Source organism: Curcuma longa, chromosome 11 (genome assembly GCF_044706935.1).
Source record: "Curcuma longa cultivar G26 ecotype Majalengka, Jawa Barat chromosome 11, ITB_CL_G26_1.1, whole genome shotgun sequence".
NCBI lineage: Eukaryota > Viridiplantae > Streptophyta > Magnoliopsida > Zingiberales > Zingiberaceae > Curcuma > Curcuma longa.
Window position 1 is genome coordinate 31198945 of NC_133871.1, and position 16932 is coordinate 31215876.

Below are 16932 nucleotides of genomic sequence, written 5' to 3' on the forward strand. Positions count from 1 at the left end.
TAACTAAAAATTACACGATCGGGCCCACTCAAGTCAGAGAGGTCAGCCCTAATTCAATAGGGAATTCATCAATTCGGATCGGTTCGGATTCGACTAATCAAACCCGATCCATTAATTCGGATCCTCTTTCAGCAAACTCTTGCTCGTCGATACAGTCCAAGAACATTCATTTGTTTAAGGAAACAAGAGGAAGAAGCGTCCAAACAGATACAGCGGAGTCGAGCTGATCGAAGAAAACACAAATGAGACGGACAGATCCACCACTGTTTATTCTAATCCACTTTGACCTTAACCATGACAACGAAGCGAAGAACCAACGGACGATGCTGCTGCTGCTGCTGCTGCAGTCATGTGATTAATGAATATGAAAACGCCTCGTTACAAAATCCAATTGTTTCTTGCCGGTCGTCACAAGTCCACGAGATGGTGCCAGCGACGGGAAGCTTAAAATATGAAGTAAACAATCGAACAGTGCAGTTAGTTTGCTGGAAATTGGATTTAAATATTTGATCACCATGCTGGCGCATGAAAGTGCCAGAAGATTGGTGTACTGGTCTTCCTCCTCGTTTTCTCCGGGTACAAATTGGAGCGCTCGTCGAAGCCAAACGGAGGCAGCGAAGGCGGCCGGCAAGCATGTGCGACGCGAGTGAGTGCAGGTGGGGGATCGACTTCGTCACGGTGCCGGTGCAGCGGAGGAGCCCTGCCAAGCAAATGGAAGCCTCCGGGGAGGAGCGGAAGTCGATCGCTGGAAAAGGAGGAGGAGGAAGGGAGACGAAGACGAAGACGAAGACGAAGGCGGAGGAAGTGAGGGAGTCAACGAGGGCGGAGATGGTGGTGCAGTTGATCCTCTGGGGGCCTAAGTTTTAATTTCCTGTTTTCTTTTGTTTTAAGTAGTAAAATGCTTAAAATGCTCTGTAAATAAAAGAAGGCAGATGAAGTTTACAGCAGAAAATGAAAATTCCATAAAGGCAAAATATCTTTCTGGAAGAAGCCTCTGAAAAATTTTGTGTTCTGAAGTTTCACTTTTAACTTTAGGTTTTACTAAAGGAAAATAAGTGAGATAAATGAATAACAGATTTCAAAATCTTATTGTTGAAAGTTAAATTTGCTAAAGGAGTTTACAAATATAATTAATTTCCATACCAATCCTATTCCGATATGGAATCATTCTTGATCACCGTAGCAAGGGAGGCCAACATTAACAACCTTTCCGGAGTAAATATAGTTTCTTCTTCCTCAATCAATCTACCACTCTTGTTGATATGTTTGCCTTTGATTCTAAAATCATGCTTGAGCTGCTGCTTAAGTTAATAGATTTGTCTATTGTTTACTGCTGAAGGTATCTTCTTGCAGAAAACTCACTGTTAAACATACTTTTCCTACTTTAATGATTCTGATCCAGTGAATTCATTCGAGTTCTGGAGCTGTACGCAGCAATATATCATTAGAAACAAAGACTAAATTTTAGTCTACTGACTAAAATGAGTATGACAATCAGTCCTTGGTATGTTAATCACACATGAATTTAGCATGCCTTGATACTGTCAGAACCTATTAAGAAACTTAAACAGAGTATTAGGGCCAACAATAAGTCAAGTCAAGTTTTGTGACGTTCAAATTTATTTGATAAGAGAATCAAACTGAATCGAACCGAATTTAAAATGAATCAAATTATTAAAATAATTATTCAAGTTTAACTAGATTTTTTTATGAGTTTGAACTTGAACTTTTAAATATATCAAACTCTCAATTTAAATTTATTTAAATGTTTAAAATTTTTATATTTTAAATTTATTTAGTTGATTATTAAATTTAATAATATAAATTTATTTAGTTAATACAAAAAATTTGAGCAGTTAGAGAAGCTGTGCGTATTTTTGAATTTACCTGATAGGCAATATGTGGGATATAATCATCTACCATCAAAATTAATAGGATTCTACAAACTGACCACCTGAATAATAAAAATAAAAACATCTGCCGTATACCTGATTTGTTGTTGTTATGCTCCAGAACTAGCCGCAATTGACTGTTGGACTTGAAAATTTTGTTGCTCAATAACTGAGGAAAGAATTCAAATCCAGATATTGTTTTTCTATGTTCAAGAAAAATAAAAAAATAAAATAATTTATTTCCAGTTATTTGTCCATCAAGAACTAAATACAAAAGTTTAACAAAATTGTAAAAGAAAAAAAAATCACTTCGATCAGGAATACATAATAAACAACACAAAAAAAACCCAACTGTCGAGTATCAAAGATTGCTCGGCTTTATACAGTAGATTGCAGGTAGATACAGTGATTACATAGATACAAATCTATGTAATCCACGTCAATAGCTGCTTCACTTTCATGTCAGGAGACTACATACAATTTAGAATGAGCAAAGAACAGATATCATATGGTCATAGGTAGAATTTTCTGACTTGTCACATGAGGCTTGATCTCCCAAGAAGCCATTTCCTCTGCATCTTCGTGCTGAACAAAAGGCAATGAGATCTCTCTGATCATCAGGTCACCACAGAAGGGACACTCACTTGCTATAGCATCATCAAGTTGTGATCGAAGCTGTTAGAAGAAACCAAGTTCAGGTCAGTTCAATTGTTATGAAAGCAAGAAGTCAGGCTTTGACCATTACTAACCTTTTCAAGAGGCGTCATGCTAGTGATGGATTCATCACCTGCAGTGCCGTTTGATTCATTTGTGGGCTTATCTGCGAGTAAGCTGAGCTGCTTCTGAAGGTCCAGTATGTATTCAGCCTAAGCCAGCACAAAATGCACATGTGAAGCGTTTACATTTTACAATAACCCGTGGGGTAGCTTGCAATTGGGGGAGCAGATTACCACTTGCAATTGGGGGAGCAGATTCGCCCCAACAAACTTAGCCACCACAAGGTTTAGCAGATAAACAATCATGGTTTTATAGTCACTCAAACAAGAAGCTCTAAAAAATATACAGCAGGTAGCTTTCCAAGCTCTAGGAGTTAATAGGAGAGTATTCTCTCACATATGAAAGATAATCACTGAAACATTGAGATTTAACACAAATAATCACCTAATTTTTACTTACTTGGGTTCGACTTGTGCATTGAGTCACATGAGCAATCAGACAATGTGCATGAAAGGAATGACCACACGGGAATATAAAGAAGGGGCTCATAGGTCCAGTTGATGTATAACCCCTAGCCAGCAGAGGTGCCCCTCCAGCCGTTAATATTTTCCTTTTACAAACCTAGCAATCAAAAGAGAATATTAGCATAACTATCTGAAGAAAGGTGAATTTCTAATTAACTTCATGTTTAAACATTTTAATCTATAATAAATAAACAATGCAAGTGAAGATAGATACATCCATATTCCATTACATCATTGCCAATGCAATCTGATTCTGCAAATCTAGGAGCTAACCATAGACACTTGACAGGACACAACTTCACAAGCTATTCAATTTAGAAAATGCCAACTGAGATATTAACATCAAGCCAACAAAAATTAACAGTTATAATCTCTATTATCATAAGATGACCAAAGACTTTTAATTTCTTGAAAAGTATACAAATGTAAGTCAGAACAATACCCCACATTCTTCATCACGATCAATTACAGCATATCTTTGGGCAAGGGCACTAATATCACTCCGTATGTTATCAGCTCCATGAGTAGCATCATTCATTTCTTGTTTCAATTGTTCAATTTGTTTGTTGTAATCTTCCAATGAAGAACAGATTGCCTCCTATAACATCATTGAGGGAAATCATGAGTTTGCAGATTGACCCAAAATAAATAGAATTAAATAAATTGAGAGGAAAAGATTATAACAAGGACAGAAAGTGGCATAAAACACATGATGGAATGTCAAAGATGATCAAAATATCAAGAAAGAAATTCATATGATAAAACATTCTTTGGGTAGTTATCATAAAGGTGCTCCTTTATTCATCAATCATCATAGGTTGTGCCTTGTTTGGCCCTTTCTTTACTTCATCCCTGTTATGTCAAGCAAAATAGAAGATTTTTTGGGACATAATTTCTTAATTGGAGGTCACAAATCATCTATAGATCTATTGATTGTTCAAGAATCTGGAGATCTACCAAAACATTGTAGTTGATTCTTGTATTCATGGTTTTTTCTTCAAATTATTCACTTCTTTTAGTTTTGGCTCAAAATTAAACCAAAAGTCACCTTGATCTCTTGTAACACCTAACAGGTGGTATACAACATATTAGTAAATTATAAAGTTGTTTGGCATCTCCTACTGAAAATTAGATGATGTCTAAGATATAATATATTACTGCATAACAAGGATACACTAGAAAAAGGGGATACATTTTTCTGTAAAAAAAAAAACACAGAGGTGCCTTTGCAATAAATGCTAAATCTTTTAAAAGAAAGGCTATGTTTGAATCAAGATCAATTTGAGGTATGGAATGGATAAAAGTTTACCACTCAAATAAGTCTGGATTATACGGAATTCACAAGCAAGTGTTGTAAGATCCTAGTTGACTTTCTTAAGAGATTTTGGTCCAGAATTGCATCTTTTTACAACTAAAAAGATATTTTCATAATCCACAAAGAAGTAGGTGCGAGCAAAAAAGACAGGAATGGCTTAACCCAATCAGTATAAATGAACATAATATTTTGATTAATTTACTAAATTCAGCATGTGGAAAAACACTGAAAAAAAAAAAAAGAAATGTGATGCAACATGATCTGAAAATAAAACAAAAATACACCATCAGATCTGAGCCAATTTGTCTACAATTCAGGTCACCCCTCAGGCATAATGTTTACCTAAAATCTAATACTCAAAGTACACTCAAACAAGATATTGTAAATCATTGTTAAACTTTATGTATTGATGTTGTCAATAAACTCAATACAGACAAGAAACTTGAACAATCTAGGAAACTAGAAATGCCATTAAAAATTCTTTCATTTTTTAAAACATAACTATAAGTCCAGGATCATCCCATCTAAACACATCTAAAGACTAAATGAAGAATTGGATCTTAACTACTGCTAACCTAATGTGCTATTCATAGTCAAGATAGCAAATTATTAGATCAGAGAAAATTACTTTGAAGTCATCGATAAGGGCAAAGTCTGGAAAGAATGGGAGAATATCCTCAATTTTCAGAAGTCCATCAGTTTCCTTGAGAAATGCTATAGCTTTCCTTATATTCTCCCTTTTAACTCCTTTCTCTTGCTCAATTACGTGTTTTGCAACCATAAGCCATAGCTTCTTCCTCAAATCTTCATCGTCTTCAACTTTATCAGCTTCTGCCATTGCAAGCTCTGTGTCTACCTGATCAAGCAAATTCATGCAAATAAAATATTTATATTAACCAAACAATATCTCTGTGGCCTTATAACTCAAAATTTTGACCATTCAAATATAACCTAAATAGGTTCAATAAGATAAAATCTCCAGCAACGTAAATAGCAACTTACAGCAGTGTTTCAACAGAAGCAAGCTGATGGATCCTAGGAGAGTTCTTATTACAGACATTAGCAGGTGACTAGCCTAATTAAGCCCAGTTGGTTGTGTTGGATAAAATACCATGTGGAAGTAATAAGACTACTGAAAGAGGATTTAGTGTATAACAAGAATCTACAGATGTGTATCAATCCATAGTGTATGCTATATCTTCATAACACTAGTTTGATTGATGAGAGTTCAATGAGCATTAATTCAGAATAATATACTAGAGATGTGAAGATACATGCGGGAATTAGGGATGCTAAATGTAAGCTGAATTGAATATACAAGTCATGATTTTGGAAAAGGCCAAAAGCATTTGTGATTAAGTTGCAAAAAATTACCAGAAAATTTATTATTGAAATAAAACCAATGAACACAAAGTGAAGAGAGCCATTGGAAATATTTTATTCTAAATAGTCAGGAGCAGCATGTGAAAAAATGTCACTAGGTATATCTGAGATGGATTGTTTTTCAAAAAATGGATATATTCAGTAAAAGATAACATGAGAAATTAAAATAAAAACCACTTGTCTAAAAGAGATAAAATACATCACTTGTGAACAAGCATGTAAAGCCTATATCAGGTAATACAAGCGCTTATCTCTGAGCCCAAACAAACCAACTCCAATGGCAGTTGGAATGAGTGAGCGAGTACCCCCAAGTTAGGTGTGTCTCCTCCTCTTCTCGACACCTTCTCTCAGGGTAGAGACCATGAAAAACAGAGGCGAAAGGAGCAGCATAGGGATGAGAAGGAGGCATGCCAAGGAGAAAAATCAATGAAGATATCAACATGGTCAGACCAGGTCAGCACCAAAAAGTACCATTCTATGTTGATACAATAATCAATATATTAAAAATAGCAATGTTACACTTAGATCAGAGCAGTTACTCAATTAAAAATGTTTAATCAAATTTTCTTTTACCTGCAATGCAAGGGCCACAGCTTCTTCATGCATGGACATCATACTATAAATATGAATACACGCACGGATTTTCTTTTCCTTTAGACATAGCCGGAGAGCATATTTGGGATCATAGAAAAACTCTGGACCGCTTGTTCGCCCTTTGCCAAACTTGAATTGAAAGAATCGTACCAATGCACTCTCATCATCCTATACAATATTATTCAAAGATATTGTCAGACCTATTAAAATATAATAGGAGGTTATTAAAAAATAAAAAAGCATGATTAATTGATAATGAAGCTTCATAAATCAATAATTTTAAGTGCTTTGTTTGATGAAATAGATAGCAAGGTTTTTAATCCAAAGATGGACAACAGGCAAATAAATGACTTAACAAAAACCTACTTGATGTTCATTTCCACATGCATTCTTATAAAATATCCCAAGTTAATCATGTATGATATAATAATTAAATGTAAGAACAAATCACATGGCAATAAAAGAACATCAGAAAAAAGTAAACACTTAGTACTTCTATAAGCTGAAAAGATCAGATAGTTCAACTGACTGCAATCCTTCGCATCAGATAGTTCAACTGACTGCAATCCTTTGCAATTCTAGAGATTTTTTTTTAAAAAATAAGAAAAATAAGCAAAGCAATAATTGTGATCTTTGTACATATGTCCTTTCTTGAAATTCAAGCATTTTACCTACTTTTCTCTTGATGTCCTAAGATTTCACTTGAACCTCATTTCATCTGCCTGTCACTATGTTGGAACTAAAGGCTATTTACATGGAAGATGAATATATTATATTATGTACCTAGTTAGAGATAAGAACAGACATTATAAAGTGAAGATTATGACAGAAAAATAATGCAAAACTATGAGAGGAATAAATACAAATTACCAAATCCATTATCAAGATATGAGAAGGCAAATGCATTTGCCAGCATGATCGACCATCATTAATGGTTTAGTAATTAAAAAAAAAAAGAGAGAGAGAGAATAAATGAGATTTATCACAAGCCTGTAGCCCAAATCAGATATAGTAAAAACAAATTGTAGTGTCCCTCCTGCTTTGGAAGATTGCACGAGAAATCCCACCATCGTGTTCGAAGATTACATTTCTTGTTATCCTAGTTGGATAGCTTGCTAAAATGACCGATTGATGACATAACAATTGATCATTTAATACAGTTTAGAGAAAAAAAAAGAACAAAACTCTATGAACCAATTGCCACATTTACAAGTTGAGTCAAGAAGTTATTTTTATTAAAATTCATAACTATGGTATAAGCTAACGGGGGGTATTGCTATGTAAAAGTATAGAAGGCAATTTATCCCTAAATAGGTGGGAAGTGAATACTTTTCCAAAATAAATAAGTAGCAAAGTAAATCAGGGTTAATATATCCAACCTGCTTGGCATACAATGAAAGTAGCAAATTATGAACCCCAGGATCCTCATTATGCAAATTGTGAACACAGAATTCTAAGTACTTGATGACCTCATGAGTCTCATTCCTGCAACAAGCATAATTGATATCAACTTAATGAAAAAATGTTCACATCTAAGCAACTTGCTACATCTAGGATCAATATTGGTGTCAAATGCTCAAAAGGACCAAGAGGAAGATACACAATGTCCTTGAACTTTACCTATTAGCATAATCTGTACATATAGAACCAAAAATTAAGGCTTCATTTACTTTGGATAGATAACTAGAGGGAGAGGGGAAGGGAGAGGGAAAACAGCATGACAATGCATATGAATTATCCAAGATCCATTAGCAAAATCTGAACATATAGAACCATAACACTAAGACTTCCTGCAAATTTTCACAATTGATATCAATGAAAATAGAAGTCAGAGGCAAAAAAATAAAATGTTCAGTCAAATTCAAAAATATAGGATGATATGTACTAGTGTGATTTGGTAATAACCAGATGGAGTCACAATATATCTAAACATAAGTTGCCATCATTGTGTAGTGATACTACACATCTGGACTAGTAATAATTACATATGCTAAAAAAAATGATACAGAAGCTTACACCAACTGTAGGTATCACGGATATACCAATATTACTCTCAAAAAAAAAGTTTACGATGGAGCAATCATGACCACAGTTACCACCATGCAAATAGCATTCCACTTCAAAACAAACATCAATATGCTAAACAGAAAATAAAAGAGCAATTCTTCATACTTGGCATGTGGTTCACTTGCATAGCGCATCATTGCTGGTATTAGCTTCATTGGGTTCAGCTTATTGGTAGCCATCCATGATTCAACAGTCTCATAAGCATCAAGCATAATCAGATCAGGGGCAAACTTATACTGCAAAGAAAGTATAGTTTGCAAGTGTATACATAGTGCATAAACCATAAGATCCTGGTAAATTAAATAAATCTTTAAAATAACAACAAAAAAGCAGGAACGAGTACCTGAAGATCTATAGGAACATTAGGTTTCTGGAGCACCTCTAATGCTTTCTTTGTTTCACCTTGCTAAAAACCACTCAGCAAATAGATAGTATTGGATCAACTTCTCTAGTTATTGTTCAACATGGTGAGTTTAACAGACAGTAGGCTCAAGTTAAATAAGTGGGCAATATTCCAATTCAAAATATTCAAATATCAAGAAAGCAACAAGCTTCATGCAAACTATATTAAAGCTCAAGAAACGATATTTCAAGAAAGATTACAGTTAAATAACTCTGCATGCTAGCCCAATGTTTGTGTAGTGCCATAGTTACTTGGCAAATTTACTGGTCTCAGGATAAAAATACAGATATGTTATGCACAAAGAAGAACTATACCTGAATATAATAGTGAATGACAATTTCATAGTGCTCCTTCAACCCAGCAAAGTAGACCAACTCATCTATTCTACCGTGCCTGAACAAATCAGAAAACTTTTTGTTTGTTTATACATCTGCCTAGCCTATTTAATTTTTCAAAATATAACAGCATCAAACATAAAAATTGCAAAAAAAAAAATGTCATTCATTGTGAATAGGATTGGGAATCACAGTTTGTAGTTGTACTAGAAAAAGAAGGATTGCAAAAAGATGCTAAATAAAATCTTCTTTTCTACCATGCTACAAGGAGGTAGATATGACAGTACAAAGTACAAATTCTATCTCCATAAAATCATTTTACATAAATATATAAGCACCCTTTCAAATCAATATTTCTTGTAACTAATATTGAGCAGAATAAATTTTTTCAAAGATTAGATAAGGAAAACCAAGAATCCAAAGATATATCTACTTCCATGAACAAATAATCAGAAACTTTGAAATATTATGTATAGGTTTCAGTAGAAATTCCAAATATACCAATAAGAACCATATCATATACCATTAGCATACCTCTCCAACAAGTCCATTGTTGTTGCCTCATCTAAAACATCCTTACAGTCACTAAGAAAGGCTCGAAATTCTGGTACAATTAACTGATACTCAGATTTATTCATTTCTGATACACCATTACCAGTCTTTGCTGCATCATCTTCCAAAAGCAACCGGTTTATCTACAAAGATACCATACTGAAATAAGTATACTGTCATAAGTGATCCAAAAACTTACTCGATAAGCTAAGTTAATATGCCACCCTGATGGTACTGTGACCTTCTATATAAGCAAAGGTGTTCTTTTCAATAAAATTAACAGGTGTTAACTTTTAGATGAATCCATTTCATAAAATTGAGTAATTTTAAGGAAAGGGAAGTTTAGCAGTAAGAAGAAAACATAAGCTGCAGCACGACTGAATAAAAAAGCACACAGAAAGGGAAACCTTGTCTAAGTACAGCTCTACAGCCCACATGGAGATCATTGTGATTTGGCATTTATCATCCTTAGTCAGAGTATCAAGTTTTCGTAGCAAAAATGTCCGTAGTGAATCCTGTAACCGAAATAACAACTGAAGCTTGAAGATCACATGCTCAATAATAGATAACAGAAATTTTCAAGTTCAAATTTGTAGTTCACCAAATACATAGAACTGGAATTTTTTTTCTAAAAACAAAAATAACAAACAGAAATAAAAAAGACAACAATATATAATAAAGGTGCAATTTCAAAGATTAAATGATTATCCTAATAAAAGTTTCCCATTCATTATGTGAAGTCACATGACGGTTTTGAACATAGGTAAGTTAATATTTGATTACATCAAGTTCAAGGTAGAGGACTGCAGGGCCCCAGATCATAATGAAATGAAAAAAAAACATAAAAAAGCTAATGTGGAGAATATCTTGAGAAATTCCTTAGTAGTTGCCAACCTAAGATTGCACTAGTAAAAATGGTAGTTTCACATATGCAATAGTTAACAAGTAGATCTGCTGATAGTGAAGAAAAGAACTAAATAAAGAGAGCCTAAGTTCACAGTTCGACCAGACACAAGAGTGTAATATATACAAAATGCCTAAAAGTCTATAGTCTGCAAATAGGACACCTTATATTCTTATATTAGATGTTCAGATCTGAGCTGCCACTTTTAGAAGCATTTAACAATGAGCTTCATGTACTTACAGTTAACATGGTGAATCTCCCAACATGCAATGTTTGACCATCTAAGCCAACTTCTATAGTCAGATATTGTCATTCTCACATTTTCTTAGGCTCCACTTGCTTTCCATGTGCTCAATTAGTACCAGCAGAGGCGTTCATCACAGACTAGTAAGAGTGAAAAAATATGCAGCACATTGTCGAGATGAACATGTTTGCAATAATTTAAGCTCTAAATCATCAAACCAAGCAATTTTTTATTTGCTTTATGTGTTCTGTATTTTGAGGATGATAGAAAAATGATGATATGTGAATCTACATAGATTCTTTCATCCTCTTAAGTCAACCAAAGAAAAAGATAGTGGTTTTCCCATCAGTGGGTTGCATAATGCTGGTGAGAAACTATCTCTTAAACAAGAATGCTATTCAAACTTTGGATTTTGCAAGTAGCATATGTAAATAATACAAGTCAGGCATTACGGGCAGAGTGAACTGGAAGACCACTATAATAATTAATTTTGATCATCTACTGTTGAACTTGATATTCTTCACTATTATTTAAATTACTTCTCACATTGATCATGATATTTAATCTTACCAACTCATCTGCCATGACAAACTTCAAGCTGATCTCTTCAAAGGATTTGATGTAATTCACCTGCAAACGACAGAAAGCCTCTAATCATGTTGTACTACAAAGAAGAAAAGTGCAGCTTTGACAACAGTTTGTTTAATGAAAGACAATGTCGAAACAACCAAAGGCACTCATTGCTCAAGAAATTCTTTATGCATTTACCTTCAGTAGCTACCAGTGCAAACTCACTACTGCTAAAGACATTTCCACATAGCTTAAAGTAATGAAATTCATGCAAACATAATGCTTCACATTGTTCCACGTGTTCACTTTTCATTATGCTTGACACAAGTACATATTGATGCTAATCATTACTGCTTTGACTTATTAATATTTTCAAAAATTATGCAGGGAATATGTTTTGGCAAGAATCCACAAAGAGTTGCTAAAATTAATCTTTTTAATAATTCATAATATTATTAATGATACAAGTCTCACCTTCGCATAAAAGGAAGCTGCTCGGTGATAATCTCTTGTGGAAAAAGCAGCATCAGCCTGAACAAGAATTAATGATCATAATGAACAAGTTCACCATGCTTCAATGCCCAAGAGAGATATTATCATTGTATAGAACTCCATATGTATTAAAGCCCATAAAGACAAGAATTACCTGAGCAAGATACACCTGATCCCTCTGGATTGGAGTTCGGCAATAAGCTAAAGCAGTAGCATATTCCTTCATCTCTAGGTATACTTGCCACATATCTCGACTTTCATCATGAGCAGAAACCTATGTATGGAAGACCACAATCTTCAGTAAGAGGTAAGGATATTTTAGTAAACCACAAATCAACATAAACTCTGAAGTCTAACCTGGAAAATAGAATTTTCATCGAATGCATAGAATAACCCAGCAGTGGGATCACTACATAATCCAATGATTCCTTTTGATGATTCTGGTGAATGTTCAAATTTTAGTTCCTCGATCATTTGTTGGCTAATTCTGTTGATAACCTGCCAACAAAGGTAAAGTTGTTTGCGTGAGCTATGAAAAACAATTGAGCCACACAAGTTGTCAAGTTATAAAAAACAATAATTAACTTAAAATTACAGCATAGCCACATTTGCCTGAGGTCATTAGCAATCATGCAAGAGTCAAATAGAGGTGGGCTACAAAAATAGCTTCATATTGGCAAATAAATTCATATACAATTTATGATCTACAGGTTTAACATTAGACAAGCTGAACTGATTAGAAATTGATGGTGCAAGGGGTAGAGAGGAGACTGTAGAAAATTCTAATAAAATAAACAATGATTTGATTGATCAAATATTGTTAGTGACGTAGTTAAGAGTTCAATGGAAGGATAAGATCCACGTAGACAACTTCAAATAGTCAGGACTTAGAGAACTTGACGATGATAATCCACCAATCTTCTCATAGTATATTGCAAAAATAATAATAATAATTTGTATCAAAAAGGGCCTACAACTAGGTTTTGTGATAGCATAAGATAAGAAAATAAAAACATATGTCATTGTGGAGCCGCATTCAAAATCAGAAGTCATACACTAGGTAAGACTCTACAATGAGTTTGACTTGGATTCACATGGGTGGATTTATTTGCTATTTTTTTTTCTTCACAAGTACATGAAGTGCGGAAAACAATGACAGTGCAATTTTGGCCGACATCTAAAGTTGGGTTTGTAGGTTTTTTGATTGATCTATTACTTAGATTTAAGCTTAATGAACATGTTATTTAGGCCTATTAAAAACCCAAGCGGATTTTTCCAATGTGTGCACATCATAATATAAGATATCAAGCTACCTCAACTACAAAATGGTAGTACATCACTTACTGGTATGTTAAGTCACCAGTTTATTTTTCCCTCAGTTGTTTTCCTTTTTTTCACTGTAAATGTTAATTCACGTATCTTAAGTCTCCTATTTTACATGTAAAATACAGATACAAAATCTAGTTACATTTCAGCTTGAATATGAGCTGTACCTTGACCTTGTTCTCAATCAAAACCAAGAAGTGAAATTCTGAAACTGCAAAAGATCTTGGTTTATTGGCTTCACCCAATTTTGAGTAGTCCAAAAGGCCCTTGTTTTCAACAAAGTTTGCATCTCCATTGATTGAACTAGATAAACAATTGGTAGCTCCAAGAAAATTAGGTGCAGGGACATCTTCAACTCTCAAATTGACTCAAAATTGTCAAATATATTTATACAATGTAGGGCAATAGATGTAACTGAAAATTTAGTAAGCTATAAAAATCATGTAAGATAAAGTTCAAAGAAGAATTTCATACCTATGCTGTGCACCAAAGTTTAAGTCACCGTGATAAATTCCAGCCCCAGAAAGCCAGGCAAAATGTTTAGCTCTTCGTTGCTTGATAAAGAAATGCAGCTCACTGAATATGGTTAAATGTTCTATCAAGCAATTATATATTTAAAACATAAATTTACAATCTACTATATGAGAAAAAATGAATTATCTCTCTGTATAAACGTAAGAGGAAGGGAAATTGATAGCTCAACAATGTAAGAAGTTAAAATATACAAAGCAGAAAAATAAAATCAAGTGAAACAAAAAACACAGTGTTGATGCCTTCTTTCTATGTTTCTTGGTACTTCTTGTGATAAATCATTAGAAGAATTATTACATCACAAATTGTAATTTGCACCAACATAATAATCAAGAGTCTACTACTACAGGATGTCTAAAGTATACACTTTATTGAAGATCCAACCAATAGAGTAAGACAACATTTTTCCTGAAAAATCCTGTTATGACCACAAGTTCCAACCTCGTTCCAGTTAGCTCACTTAGCCTAAAAGTATGGTGAAGATTCAAACTGATAACCCAAGACGAGACAAGAACTTTCCTAAGAATTTCTTTGACCAAAAAGTCAAGTCAATAGCAGAGATTCATAAATCTAAATGTTCCCAATAGATTTGACAAATTATACTCGATCATTGGTGAAATAAAAATGATATGATTGAGCACGGTAGAGGATAAGGATGTTTGATGCAAAATAAATAAATAAATATACAATCTTTCAAATTGTCAAAAGGTACATCACTCTAATTGTCAAATGCTGGAAGCCGACTGTAGTAATAAGAGGACTAGAGCCAAATGCTAGTCAGTCTGTTAATAGGTTATAGAGTTAGCTGAAATACAATGTTATGCTACTATTTTAGCATAATTAGGACGATGTTTCCAAATTTTATGCATATGAGAATATAATAAATTGACAAACTAGACAGGCAATTCATATTTTTATGTACATTATCAAAAGTGATAGTCCTGTTTCCTTTGTCTCATTCAATTATGTGTGTTTAATCAATACTTACTGTGTTAAATAAAAACCTGCAGCACACAGAGACCTAAGGCATGCTAAATATTGTAAAGCAATATCATAAAAGGAAAGAAAGTTAAAATTTTATATCTCAATTAAAAATTAGAACAGGGCAAATAGATATTAAGATTTTTTCCTGACAGATGAACAATGAGCACATGATAACTTGCCTATTGGGTATTTCACCAGGAAGTTCCATAAAATGTACTGCACGATCTGAATAGCTAGCAAAGACAGTCTGCAAAACAAAGCAGCATAAGAAACTTCACAAGAAATTCACTAGAGTTTTTGTATTGAACATAGCCCTTCCTTTGAGAGACCAGCAATAGGAGAAACTTTTCTGACTTTCCATATCCTCAGAAAAATTTGGAGATAATTACTTACCAAACTATATATATTTCAATTAAAAGTAAAATGCTTTGCTATCCCTTCAACAATATAATATTTGAAAAAAAAAATAACAACACAAAACATTCTTCTGTAGAAAATGAGAGGACCTTCGCACATCAACATAAGTGGTATCTAAAAGTGTTCAGGTTATACTATGAGATACCCATATATAGGTTGTTGTATGAACACGATTTGATCATACTTCAGTGGGATAACTGAACACCATAAGCAAAAAAATGTCAGGTTTCTATGGGTTTACAATAAGGCACTCTTTAGGATCTAAACTTAAGCAGAAGAGCATAACAAGAAACTACACTAATCCCTTAGCAGAATTATTTATCTAACCTCCAATGAACCAATGCCAGTAAAAGAGTACAGTCTCGTAGCTGTCACGGCCATCACATAAAATCTGGTTGCATTACCCGCAGAAGCTGTTTCCATCTGCAAAAGGTGAAACCGAAAATAGATACTGACATAGAAGACAAACTGCAAGATTTCTAATAGAAAGGAACATTATGCATGACATACAACCTGCAAACCCATGATAGCCTCAGGAAGCTCAGTCAGCTCAAACAACAGCTTTACATATTTCTCCTTCTTGTCCACTTCATCCACCGCAATCTCGAACATCTGTCCATTATCGGTACCAAGAATCACTTCTTTCGTTGACCCTGAAACCATAAACAAGAACACGAATTCTCCCTTCAATCACAACGAATCCCCACTAAAATCCACGAATATGATAGAACCGAAGCTCTCAATATCCAACAACTTTTTCTCTAACCAACCAGAAAATTTTACCATATGGAAATCCATTTCCAAATCAGCCATAACGGTTTCAACTAAGAATAGGTGATTAAGGAAACTCCACCTTCCAGCGAAGAGAAAGATCTTTTGTGAAGATTTAGCATCATGAAAGGAAGGCGCATACCTTCCGTGATCTGCAGCCGATTCCAGGCCACAGCATTGACTATTAATCCCTTCAGGCGGCTCAAAACCCTAGGCCGCGCCCACTTTGCGTGGGTGTAGTATGTCTCCGCGCCGCCAGCTTGGAGAACCGTCACAATGCAGTGGCTCCCTCGGGGATCGACGAAGACTCTGTGAACTGGCTGATCGCCGCCCCTTCCTCCGGAAAAGTCGAGGTCTGCAATCAGAATAGATAGAATGAAGTGATCCGGGGTCCAAGAAGAATAAGGGTGGAGAAAGATCAGAAATGAGCAGTTATGCAAACCCTGGGTATCCCCAAGCCCAAAATCGTAGCGAAGGACCCAGCCCTTGCTGGTGCCCAGGACGATGACATCGTTGCCGGCAGCCATCGACGTGATGACGCCGCGGCCCCTGGTAGCGTTCCGCTCGAGGGGATCAACAATGAAGAGGCCGCCTCCGACGCCGGAGGAGTCCATGGCGACGGGATCCGGCAGTGGGTATCAACGGGACCCTAGAATTCACGGCGATCAGAAGAAAGGAGATCGCTGGAGAAGTTTGAACAAATGAACCCATCCACACTTTTATAAGGGAGGCCACGTAAGCCGACTGCCGCTTCAAGATTCGTGGATGTTGAGATCCGACGGTCATATGTTCTGGTGGATGCGCGCTGTTATAATTTTACGATAACAACTTGGAAGTGGGCCATCGTATTTGTCTTTGTTCTTAAACTATTACAAATTCTCTCTATTGAGTAAGATTATGTTAAAATAAGT

The 16932-nt window shown here is 34.9% G+C and overlaps 1 protein-coding gene across 2 annotated transcripts; it reads right to left on the reverse strand.

The window, feature by feature from the left end:
* Positions 1 to 2183: 2183 nt before the first annotated feature.
* On the reverse strand, positions 2184 to 16694 carry LOC141841124 (vacuolar sorting protein 18). 2 transcript variants are annotated; one of them, XM_074729247.1, is made up of 23 exons: positions 16464 to 16694; positions 16164 to 16376; positions 15764 to 15903; positions 15578 to 15673; positions 15013 to 15080; positions 13793 to 13894; positions 13492 to 13621; positions 12350 to 12490; positions 12147 to 12266; positions 11975 to 12031; positions 11501 to 11560; positions 10190 to 10297; positions 9765 to 9925; positions 9210 to 9288; positions 8836 to 8898; positions 8598 to 8728; positions 7805 to 7910; positions 6405 to 6593; positions 5077 to 5304; positions 3576 to 3731; positions 3069 to 3230; positions 2642 to 2758; positions 2184 to 2567 (listed from the first exon to the last, which is right to left on the reverse strand). In XM_074729247.1, the coding sequence occupies exons 1-23, from the start codon at positions 16633 to 16635 to the stop codon at positions 2397 to 2399; spliced, it is 2970 nt and encodes a 989-aa protein (XP_074585348.1). In that variant the 5' UTR covers positions 16636 to 16694; the 3' UTR covers positions 2184 to 2396. The 2 variants fall into 2 exon arrangements, with proteins under 2 accessions (XP_074585348.1, XP_074585347.1); XM_074729246.1 differs by having other exon boundaries at positions 13486 to 13621.
* Between the last annotated feature and the right edge of the window lie 238 nt (positions 16695 to 16932).